At 45.2% G+C, this 12499-nt stretch overlaps 1 protein-coding gene across 1 annotated transcript in view; it reads left to right on the top strand.

Annotated features, from left to right (window-relative positions):
* LOC115096894 (ubiquitin-conjugating enzyme E2 U-like) overlaps positions 1–12499 on the top strand; it is a 205374-nt gene that overhangs the window by 172589 nt on the left and 20286 nt on the right. The window contains exon 10 of the mRNA XM_029612142.1: positions 3574–3683. Coding sequence (XP_029468002.1) covers positions 3574–3683 — 110 coding nt within the window. The remainder of the gene's footprint in view (positions 1–3573; positions 3684–12499) is intronic.

Here is a 12499-nt window from a genome sequence, read left to right as displayed (position 1 = left end):
CTGAATAATAATCGGAAAAGCCCTAATACTCAGCCAACCTTTAATTCTCCTGAGTTGCTTTAATTTCATAAAAATCCTCCGTACCATCAGGGAAATCTGGGCTTCAAAGGGCAATTTATCATCAGCTGGATCCCCAAATTGTGGACATTCGGAGTGTTTAAACATTTAAAGCTATATTTTAAAAGGCGTGCACGTGCATCTGTGTGTACGCAGTTCCCAGCTTGCACACATGGACGCACCGATTTTATAATGTGCACGAAGCCACATTCATGTTATAAAATACGTTTCCCAAGCATACATGTGCGCCGGATTTTAATATCCGTCGCGCATGTGCAGGCAGGTGGTCTCTCGCATGCGCAAGGGGGAGGCATTTTAAGAAACAACACGAGGTGACACGAGTAGGCCTTTCCTAGTTCTCTCCCAGTCCACTCCAATTAAGGAGCGGACTGAGAGAGAACTTTTCTATCCCCCTACCTGACCTTCGTCCCTTTTCCCCTCTCTTCCCTGACCCCTAAACATGCCCTAACTAGCATGATTTTTTTTGTTTTCTAACTTATCTGCTCCTCCGGGCAGGTGTATGTTTTGTGCATCGGCAGGCTGCTGGAGCGCGCTTCCTGGGACAGGGCCTAATGGTCACTGTCCCGGTCGGCCCCCACCCCCAGCCCACCCCTTTCACCAAGCCTGGCACTTCTGCGTATATCAGGAGATATACGTGTGGCTGGGCCCTTTTTAAAATGTGCTCGGCATGCACATGGCTCAGCCATGCTTGTATTCCCCGGGTTTTTGCGCACTTGGGCTTTTTAAAATCAGGGCTTTAATTTTTCCCACCTCCACAACTGTAGAGGTTTTTCTAATTTCATCTCTGTAAAAATCATCCACTCATTTTTACCCACATTCAAAACTAATTTATTTTCTATCAACCAATCCATTAAACTCTTCAACTCTTCATGTACCTTAACCAATTACCTCTCTGGGTCTCTTCCAAGGGGGCATAATATTTGGACAATATGGGGCAGATTTTCAAAGGGTTACGCGCGTAACCCCCGAAAAGCTGCCCCTGCACGCGTCGAGCCTATCTTTCGAAGCCCCGCGTCCCGGGGCTTCGAAAAAGGGGTGGGAAGGGGGCAGGACCGAGGCCTCCTTTGTTGTGGCCGTGCTGGTGAATGGCGCGCCGGCAGCCAGCCGGCGTGCGCAAGTTAAGCCTGCCCGGAGGCAGGCGTAACTTCTGCAGCAAAGGACATGATGGAGGTTTAGATAGGGCTGGGGGGCAGGTTAGGTAGGGGAAAGTGGGGGGGTGGCGGAAGGAAAGTTCCCTCCGAGGCCGCTCCGATTTCAGAGCAGCCTCGGAGGGAACTGGGAAAGCCATCTGGGCTCCCTTAGGGCTCGGCGCGTGCAAGGTGCACAAGTGTGCACCCCCTTACGCACGCTGACTCCGGATTTTATAACTTGCGCGCAACAGCGCACGCATATTATAAAATTGAGCGTAGATTTGTTTGCGCCGGGTTGTGCGAACAAATCTTCACCCGTGCGTATCTTTTAAGATCTGGCCCTATCTGCATAGATAATTCCCCTGATGCCCAACATCCAAATTATTTATCTCAAAGGTTGCACAAACATGTTAAATAGTAATGGCGACAGTGAGGATCCCTGTGGAAGTCCACACTAAACAATACGGCGTGGACTTCTTTCCTTTTACGCATACCTCCAACATCCTATCCCCGAAGAAAGAGGAAATCCAATCTAAACTTTTTCCTCCAAAACCCAGTTCCCCACATCTTTGTACTAAAATTCTGTGGGTCTATCAAATCAAAAACACTTGATATCTCGAACTGCAACAACCCTACCATCTCGTCCTTATCCAAATTCCTACAAAAAAAAATCCTGTACCGCTACCAACACTTGTCTCTGTACTATAATTTTGTATTGTCTGCAAATCTGATTACCTCGCACGTTTTTCCCTTTTCCAGATCATTTACAAATTTATTAAAAAGCAATGGTCTCAGTACAGATCCCTGGTGCACTCCACTGTTCACGTTCCTTCCTTGAGAGAACTGATTGTTCAGTCCTACTCTATTTCCTATCTTTTAACCAGTTTGCAATCCAAAATAGGATATTACCTCCTATCCCATGACCTTTAATTTCCTCAGGAGTCTCTTGTCAGGGACTTTGTCAAGCCCCTTCTGAAAATCCTAATATACTACATTCACTGGCTCACCATTATCCACAGATTTATTAACCGTTTCAAAAATTTACTAGATTGGTGGGTAAATCCATGTTGGATATGTCCCATTAAACCGTGTCTTTCTATATTTTCTTTGATTTTGTTCTTTAGCATAGTTTTTATGATTTTTCCCGGCACTGAAGTCAGGATGGGATGGGAATGTGATGGGAGAAGAAGGGAGGTTCTGGGATTGAGGAAGGAGAGGATGGAATAGAAACAGTTGGGGAGCAGGTTCCAGGATCTAGGGTGAAGGGAGAGTAGGAAGAATCAGAGATTCCTGGATCTGGGGATAGGATGAGATCAAGGGAAAGAGGATGTGAATTGCAGTTAAGGGGAGTACGGAAGAGGTTGGTATCCCTACCGTGCTTCGGACCCACTCCTCCTTGCATCCCTCTCTAACCTCCCACCCAATATGGCATACACACATACCTGACATCAAGCCCTTCTCTCACACATACACATTTCCCCCACCCTCATTCCCTTCTCTGTCATACGCATACACATACATGTCCCCCACCTCTCTTCTCACCCAAATGAGCCCCACTCAGTCTCTCCTAACCTTCCCAAAAAAAACCCTTTTTTTCAGTCTGCTCAAAGCTCACTCCATTCCATTCTGTTCCCTGCACGTTGCCTGGAAGGGGATGGGCTGGATCTGGAAGCAGAGGGCCATTCTCTTGCTGACTAAGATTTAGCAAAGCAGGAAGGCAGCAATTTTTCAGCCAGCCTACTGCCCCAGATTTCTGCTGCTTTACAGGTCTAATGTCTCTGTTGACAAATACAGGCCTGATAGTACCGAGCCTTTGCAGAGTCTCATTAATGTCAGAATACACCATACCTTAAAATGCCAGATTGAATTTGTGATGAAAATATGTGTATACATATTATCTATTAGGGTAATTTTCAAAAGCCACTTACTGGGTATATAGGCAATCTGAAATGTGCTCACCCTGTATGCGGATAAAAGTACATGTGGGGATCAACAATGCACCTTCTTTTACCCATGGAAAAATGAGGTGGAATCAGTGGGGGGGGGGGGGGGAATTAAGTGGGAAAAGGAGGAAAAACACAGATTTTTGCATTTTCAAAACTCTGCACATTGTTTTTTAAGGTATTTGCAGGAAAAAGAGGTGTGTATCTCTGTAGGTACTTCTTCCCGGGCCAGTTTTCAAAGGGAACTTTGAGAATGGATGCAAAGTCCGTAGGGAAAAATACTCACAGACTTTACAACAAGTTGCATGGTTTTGAAAATTGCCCCCTATAGGTGCCCAGAGCCCTCAGTTTCCCAAGTTTAAATCACATCATCTTTACTTCTCTCACATCATGTACATGCATTCTTTTATTTCTTCATGTAGTCCCACTATCCATAAACGCATCAGAAAACCTGCAGCAGCAGATGTAGCAGATGGAAAACAGATAGGAATGAATGAAATGAAACCTACCTACCAATTTCACAACACTACAGGTAATGAGCAATAGAAAAAAAGTATTACTGTACAACTTGATTTTTCTTTTCTAATTTTATTGTTTTTATAATGCAGGGCTGCTCAAACAAGTCCTAGCCCCCACCCCCCCCAGTCAGGTTGTCAGGATATCCTAATGAATATGCATGAGAAATATTTGCATGCAAATAAATCTTAAGCATATTCATTAGGGATATCCTGACTGGCTGAGGGGGCCCTCAAGGACCGGTATGAGCACCCCCTGTTCTAGTGCAGCAACTTCATTGCTGCTCATTTCTGGATTTCCCAGCTCAGACAGTCCCCAGGGACCATGACAGTTCATTCACAACTACTATTTGTTTTCCCTGTTTTAAGTCCCTCCCTCTCTCTCTCCAGCCTAGGCATTGCAGTGACAATCCTAGGCCAAAAAGCAGCTCCCTTCAGAGCCCAGTGCAGTTACATTCTGTAGCCATCCTGTAGATGTCATTCATGCATAATGGCCGGGACCCTCCCTCCTAGGGCCTGCAAATGCTGTCTTGCAGCCTTACCATCTCCGGCTGCAACCAGGAATTTAACCCAGGTTTCTTGCACAGCACACCCAGTGCTGCTGGCCAGGCTGTCAGCCCAACCTTCCAACTTGATTCTTCAGCTCCACAGCCATGTTGACATTTTATCAGTTTACTATAAATATAAATTCAGTTAGTGAAATGGTTTAGAAACAACCACATTGCAGTCATTTGTTCTTACAGGTTTCTCAGTACATTACTGTAAACCAGGGGTGAGCAAATTGGGGGTGGGCCCCCCCCAGGTAGGGCTTGAACAATCCTAAAGTGGGGCATTCTGACTGCCCATTCGGGAAGGAAAAAAATGGCTATGCTGCTCTGTGCTGTGGAGGCACTGCAAGCTCCGGAGGGAGGGAGCTGCCAGAACATAATGACATCATTGTAAGCATACAAGGAGGAAGGATATAAGCAGTTTCAAATGTCCACTAAATCTGCAAAATGATCATCTTAGAAAGTCAGCCGCATTGCTAATCCTTTAGATGATCTAACATTTGAGATTGTCGAGCTTTTCATTTTACCTGAGTTATTTATTTATTTATTTATTTATAATTTTTTTTATATACCGCCGCTCATCAAAGATATCACGTCGGTGTACAATGAACAGGAACTTACGCCGGAGCGTTATACATTTAACAGATTATACATTTAACAAGTTATATATTAAACAAAAGTATGTATATAAATATTTAAATATAATACAAGTAGAATCTATTAAAAACACAGAACTATACTTTAGGGGTAACTTAGTTGAGGTAAATTAAACAGAACTAGGGAGCAAAGGGATTCTAGTAAATTGAGTATGAGGTAAGGGAAAAGGGTTAAGAGGAGATGGAGTTCTACATTAGATGTAGTAAGAGGGGGGAGAAAGCATTTCAAGTGTAGTTAATAGCAATTGTAAGGAGAGGTATTTACAGTAGGAACAGAGATAGGAGAAATTAGAGATGGTGTCTAGACAGGGGGAGAAGGGTAGATAAGGCAGTGCGAATATGGGAGAGGAACAACATATATATTTCAAGTATAGGCATGTGTGAATAACCATGTCTTGAGTTTTTGCTTGAATGTTTTGGGAGATGGCTCAAGGCGCAGTTCAGTGGGCATGGTATTCCATAACAAAGGGCCAGCAAAAGAAAACGTTCGTGCTTTGGTGGAAACATGGTTATATAGTTTAGGTGAAAGGGTTTGTAATGTGGCGAGGTATTGATTTCTGGTAGGTTTAATAGAAGATTGAAATTGTATTGATTTATTAAACCATTTCATTTCAGGATTGTGGAGGGCTTTATGGATAAGTGTTAGTCTTGTAGTGTATGCGGGATTGAATGGGGAGCCAGTGTAATTCCTTCAAAACTGGCGTAATGTTCCTTTGAGTTTGTGTTAGTAAGGATACGGGCTGCAGTATTTTGCAGGATTTGTAAGGGGCGGATGGCATTTTTAGGTAGGCCTAGGAGGAGTGAATTGCAATAATCTGTTTTGGAAAACAGCATGGCTTGTAGAACTGTCCGGAAATCAGATGCATGAAGCAAAGGTTTCAATTTTTTGAGTGTATGTAATTTGAAAAAGCACTCTTTAAGGATTGCACTGATAAATTTTTTGAGGGTTATTTGGTCGTCAATAATGACTCCTAGGTCTCGGAGTTGTTTGAAGTTTGCATTGTTAGGCCCCTCCTGATGCAGTTTTTACAAAACAGTCTGTGTCAGGTGACCATTTACTCATGTACTCAAGAATTTGGCTGACACTCTATAAGAATTGTTTACTAAAACTAAGATGAACATATTGCAGATTTAGTGGACATTTGAAACTGCTTATACCCTTCTTCCTTATATGTTGATTGACCTTTTGATGGTTGTGTGCATCGTCTTTTATGCTTGCTGATCATTTTAAGCATGCCATGACTAAGCCATGTGTCTCTCTTGGTGGGCCACGAAGAAGAACTGCTTCTGCTGTGGTGGGCCCAGATGGGGAGGGAGCTGCTTACTCTGCTGCAGAATTGGACATGAGAACAGCCACTGTAGTCTTCCACAACCCATAAAGAGCTACCATCCTCAGGTCTCAGCTTGGGAGGAGTTCCTGTTACTGCCAGGTCCTTACCCAGGGAGAAACATCATAGCTGTTGCCCGCTGAGAAAAGAAGTGAAGAGGTTGGGAAGGGGAATGAGCAAAGAGGCCAGAGAGAATGAGAATTGGAGGAGAGAGATAGAGGAGGTAAGGAAGAGAGAATAAAAACAAAATGTATAAAATAGTTAAGCAAATAAAAAAAAATAAAAAGATGAGAAAATTAAAAAAAAATACAATAATAGAAACAAAATAAAAATTAATGAGAAAAAAGTAAAAAAAAGTTGAGCATTTGGCTGGCATCTAAGTTTTTATCAGTGTGGGGTAGAATGTCTGTCTGTGTCTGGTGTGCTTTGGTCTGTGTCTCTCTGATGTGGGCTGTCTGCCTGTGTCTCTTTCTGTATCTGTGTACGTCTGGGTATGTTGTGTCTTAGCTTTTCTCTGTGTCTGCCTTCTGTCTCAGGGTGGTTTGTCTGTGCTTTTCTTGTCTAGGTGTGGTATGCCTGCCTGTATCTTTGTGCCTCTATGGGGTGTCTCTGTCTGCATGTGGGGTGTTTTTGTCTCTCTGTGTCTCTCTGGGTATGGAGTAACTGTTTCTGTGCATGGGTTTCTGGCTCTGTTTGGGCATCTGTTTCACTCTGTTCGTCTGAGTGTGGGGAGTCTGTCCAAGTATGAGGTAACTGTCTCTCTCTCTCTCTCTCTCTCTCTCTCTCTCTGGGTTCTCTGCCTCTCTCTCTCTCTCTCTCTCTCTCTCTCTCTCTCTCTCTCTCTCTCTCTCTCTCTCTCTCTCTCTCTCTCTCTCTCTGGGTTCTCTGCCTCTCTCTCTCTGCCTCTCTGTGCCCGTGTGTGTATGTCTGAACTGACTCCTTTCTGAAAGTAGAAGAGAAACAAAATGGGGGCTTTACATACATATATATATGATTTCCTTATAATCCCCCAGAGCAGTCCAGACAATTGGATCTTTCTCCAGCAGATGGTAGACATACAAAACCTGTACTCGGATTCTGGAGTTCAAATTGCTTCCAGGAATGTTAGGTCTTAGATTGGGATCATCCCTCTGGTAAAGTAGGGGTGAGTAGGAGGGTCAATGATCCTTGTTTTAGCTGGTGCCTTGTCCTGGAGGGGATCCCTTAATCCCAGTTCTCTTGCTGGCTGATCCTCTCTGGCTTTACTCAGAAGACTTCAAGCTTGGTTTAGGGAAAGGCACCATCTCTTTAAGGATTTTGACTATTTATTTATTTATTTATTTAAGTTTTTTATATACCAACATTCAAGACGGTAGTCCCATCATGCTGGTTCACAAGAAACAGGGGTGCAATTATAACAAACTTTACAATTTGAACAATAGTGCAGAAAAGCAGTTACATATAACAAGGAAATCAATAACTTGGAGTGAGAAGGAAAATGAAGATCAAATAATTATATATATGAATAAATAACATTGTGAGAGGTGGCTATTAACGCTATTACTAGCGGAGCGTGATGATTGATGGGAGTTACATAGGGTTGGAGTTAGGAAAGGCCTGTGTGAACAGCCACGTCTTGAGTCTTTTCTTGAATGTTGAGATGCTGGGTTCCATTCTAAGATCCGGGGGAATGGAGTTCCATAAAGTTGGACCGGCTGTGGAGAATGCCCGTTTATTGTTTATTCAACTCAGTCATTATGATGTTTCAATGTTATATTTTGTTTATTGATTATGAGAAACAGAGATATCGAGAGCAGATTTTCCAACTGAAAACTGGAGGGAGCCCTCCCAGCCGAGGCACCCTCCCGTGCTGTAAGAGACCAATGCAACGACTTGTACCAGAATATGACAGACACCACCACTCAGACATCCTCCCACCTCCGGACTAAAATAAGTCAGTAGAGACGGAAAAGAAACCAGCCTACTGCACGGCAGCAAGTCTCGTATTCCTGGCAATGGGACAATGTATGGCACATGCTCTTAGTGTCTGCTGTCAGGGGACAGTTTTTTCTCAGTGGTGGTGAGTGGGAGAAGGGTCTCATAGATTTGCTGCTTTGGCCTCTCTCCTTGTGGTGCTGCGATGAAAATGGCCACACCCGTTGAGCGTGGGAAGTGGTGTGTAACCTGAGGGGATCAAAGGAGTAGGTTACTATGACAGAGAGCCTCAGACTGCCTTAACGGACAGTCTCCAGCTATCTGGCCCAGTCCACTTTAAGACAGACAGGAAAGGGATCCTCGGGTGGGGGCGTTTCCCTGAGGTAAGGGATACAAAGGTGAGGCCCTGAGAGAGTTAGGCCCCAGGGAGAAGAAGGAAGCTGTAATGGAGTGCTGTGCTCTTTTGGAAAAACTGTTCTTGCATTGTCAGTCTGCTGAGGTAAGCAGCCATTTTGATTTTGTCTTGCTGAACTTTTTGTAATTAAACTGTTGAAAAGCAGAACAGACTCCATCTTGGTCTGTTCTCTGACCTTTTCCTGTCTTAGACCGCTCCAAGGGCATCACATATGGTGGCAGAAGCGGGATTACCTGTTCTAAGTGTCACAGACAGGGACCCACACCAGCAGGAAAACAATTTTTTTTTGGGGGGGGGCGGGGCTGGCTGCAACGGTAGCCACACGGGATTTTTTTTTGTTGTTTGTTGGTACCGGCTAAGGAGAGAAGCTCCGCCGGAGGGAGGGAACAGAAGAAGTGAGTTAGAGCTGGTGAAGCAGGCTTTTCTTTTGTTTGGAGGAAGGGGAAAGGTTTCCGGTCTTGAAGGGGCAGGAGCTCAGTATAGCCTCTGCAGGAACCTCCCTGAGATATGGAGCAGCTACTGCAAGCCCTGGTGGAGGGACAACAACAGCTCCGGGCAGCCGCTCAAACCCAGTTTGCACAGCACCAGCAGCAACACCTGGAAGCCCAAGCACAGCTTAATGGCCAATTACTACGAAGGACACCAGTGCCAGGGACCGATGGGGTAGACACCGGAACGGAACAGAGTCCAACCCCACCAACACTGGAAATTTGGCTGACAAAGATGGGGCCCCAAGATGACCCGGAAGCATTCCTGGTCACCTTTGAAAGGGTGGCGGAGGCCATGGCCTGGCCTTGGTCCCAGTGGGCCATGAGAGTGGTCCCACATTTAACCGGTAAGGCCCAGGCCACATACCAGGCCCTTGACAACCAGCAAGCCCAAGACTATCAGGAGGTCAAGGCTGCCATACTCGATAGACTGGGACTGTCTAAGGAATCTTATCGGAAAAGTTTCCGGGGCTTAACCTTTACACCAGGAGAGAAGACCCCAGGTTCTGGCTCAGAAATTAAAGGACCGGTGCAGGCGGTGGCCAGAACCCGATAATAAAAGGGGAGTTGAAGTTGCGGAGTCTGTCGAGGTAGAACAGTTTGTGGATGTTCTCCCCTCCTGAGTGCGTGAATGGGTGTGGCGACAGACAGCGGGGACCCTGAAGGATGTGGTTTCCCTAGTAGAGCGTTATTTGAACGCTGCAGACACAGGCCGTGGGCTTATTCCAGCAGAGAAGAATTCCCGAATAAAGGGCTTGGAGAAAGGAAGAAGAGAATCGAGGGGCGGAACCCTAAGCCGCTATATCAGCTGAGAAGTGAAGAGTCTCCCTACCTCTGGAGACCCTGATAACGCATTAGAGGGACCTGAGGGCGGAACGAGTAAACACCTAGAAGCAGTGAAGCCCAAAGGGACCTGCTTCAACTGTGGAGAGAGGGGGCACTTTGCTCGGGACTGCTATCGAGTGGAGGATGAATTTATGGACGTCAATTTGGTGGCCCCTTACTCCTGCTCGTTTGTGGACATTCCCCGCTTGGAGTTTACAACCTTCATGGTTCCGGTGGAGCTAGAGGGCGACTCGACCCAAGCCTTAGTAGACTCGGGAAGTGTAAAAACTCTCATTCGAAGGGAACTGGTCAAATGAACACACAGGCCGATACAGTTCAGTGCGCTCTGGAGCGCACTGTTAGCTGCTATTGGACGCGCGTTTTCCCTTACCCCTTATTCAGTAAGGGGAGGAAAACACGCGTCCAACCCGCGGCACCTAATAGGGCCCTCAACATGCAAATGCATTTTGAGGGCCCTATTAGGTATGCGCGCGGGATACAGAAAGTAAAATGTGCAGCCAAGCCGCACATTTTACTTTCAGAAATTAATTTCTTCCGGCACCCTCCGACTTAATATCATAGTGATATTAAGTCGGAGGTCCCGAACAGTAAAAAAAAAAAAGTTAAAAAAAAAAAATTTGAATTCGGCCCGCGGCTGTCGGGCTGAAAACCGGACGCTCAATTTTGCCGGCATCCGGTTTCCGAGCCCGTGGCTGTCAGCGGGCTCGAGAACCGACGCCAGCAAAATTGAGCGTCGGCTGTCAAACCCGCTGACAGCCGCCGCTCCTGTCAAAAAGGAGGCGCTAGGGATGTGCTAGTGTCCCTAGCGCCTCCTTTTCCCCGTTTCTCTACCACGCCACCTAATTTGAATACTGCATCACGCGCACCGGCGAGGGGCCGATGCGCGCGCCAGGAGAGCAGGCGTTCGTCCGCTCTCCCGCAGACTTTACTGAATCGGCCTGACAGATGGCTAGAAGAGTGAGACAAATTTTGGACACGGTCAAAAGGTTGAAGTGTTCCAGGATCTGTCAGCAATTACTATCAAGAAGCGAAGGGAATTTCGTGGAGTTATTACCACTTTGTGGAATCAGGGATTAAATATCGCTGGCTATTTCCCTTTGGCTTACAATTTTCTATACAGGGCAAGTCTACTAAGGTGAAGACTGTAGCAGCGGCTATGGAGTTTCTTCGAGATATGGGTATTACTTTGACAGAGAAGCCATAAGCTGCCCTTAACAAATTTCAGCTCAAAAGGAAGAAGGATCAGACCCGTTGGCAGAGAGTACCAGGATTGGGCCGATGCTTACAGCGGCAATCGAATACTTCCTCATCACTTGGAACAGCAAGTGTGTGAAGGGAATTTTCTATATGATAGCACACAAATCTCTATCAGATTTGCCCAATTTTATGCAGAGCTGTATTCTTCAGACTTTCCCATTAAGGAGGAGAATATAAAAAATTATCTGAAGGATGTGACCTTTTCATGTCTTCTGGAGGAGTCAAGAAAACACCTGATTGCTAATATTGGGCAAGAGGAGGTTTTGGAAGCGATCACAGAACCTAAACTGGGGAAGGCCCGGGTCTAGATGGGTACATAGCAATCACTTGTTAAGCCTCTCACGTCCATGTTCAACTTTCTGAGGGATGGAGTACATATGCCACAGGACTCAAATATAGCCGGCATTACTGTTATCGCCAAGGGAGGGCATGATCCCACATTATGTGGGTCGTGTAGACCCATCTCTCTAATAAATATTGATCTTAAGATTCTCGCTAAGAATTTCCCTTGATTTGCGAGAAGCCCAAAGAGGAACAGCAAAAGATTTATCTGTGAAACCATTAATCCAAAAGATAATGCTCTTCAGTATTGAAGCCCGATAGTAAATCCTAAAATCAGGAAGGGCAACGCTACCCATATCTCTCCTTCTAGTCAACATATGAAAACCAACCCAAATTCTTTTATCTTGCCATATAAAATCCAAAATTAACCTTTCCAGCTTCTTAAAAAATAAAACTGGAGCACAAATGGGTAGCATATCAAACAAAAAGATACATCAGGTTAGAATATTCATTTTAATAGTGGCTATCCTACCGAACCAAGAAATTTACAAGGGGGACCACAGTTTCAGAACATTTCAAACTTTGCTAAGCAATGGCAAGTAGTTCAGTTCATAGTCATTCCAACTGATTTTGAATAACTGCCCGTAAATATTTCAGTGAGTTGTTACTCCACATAAAGGGGAAGAGAGCCTCAATATTCATGAGAGAAGATTGGCAAGTACAATGGGCTGGATTTACCAATATCGCATGGTTAACACATGGCTAACGCATGCGTTAGTAAAAGGGGCGTTTCCATGCAAATGAAGTACTTTCCGCATAGCTGCAAAGTTTTCGTGAATCACGAATACATTTTTGCGATTCGTGCTGTTTTCGCAGTCAGCGGAAAAAAAAATATACCGCGTACTACGATAATGTCACATGTATAAAAGGTCACTTCCTGCCCCTCCTCCTTTGAGGGTTTGGAAGGAGTTTTGTAGTGGAGGTAGGTTTGTGGCTTAGGAGGTGGTGGTTTAGATATATTGATTACTGAGTGCGGAGTCGTGTCTTCTGTGTTTTCATCTGTTTCCCTTAACCTGTGTCGTTTGTCATATCTGTTGGA

The sequence above is a fragment of the Rhinatrema bivittatum genome, chromosome 1, assembly GCF_901001135.1.
Source record: "Rhinatrema bivittatum chromosome 1, aRhiBiv1.1, whole genome shotgun sequence".
Taxonomy (NCBI): domain Eukaryota; kingdom Metazoa; phylum Chordata; class Amphibia; order Gymnophiona; family Rhinatrematidae; genus Rhinatrema; species Rhinatrema bivittatum.
This window is presented reverse-complemented; position numbering and strand designations above follow the sequence as displayed.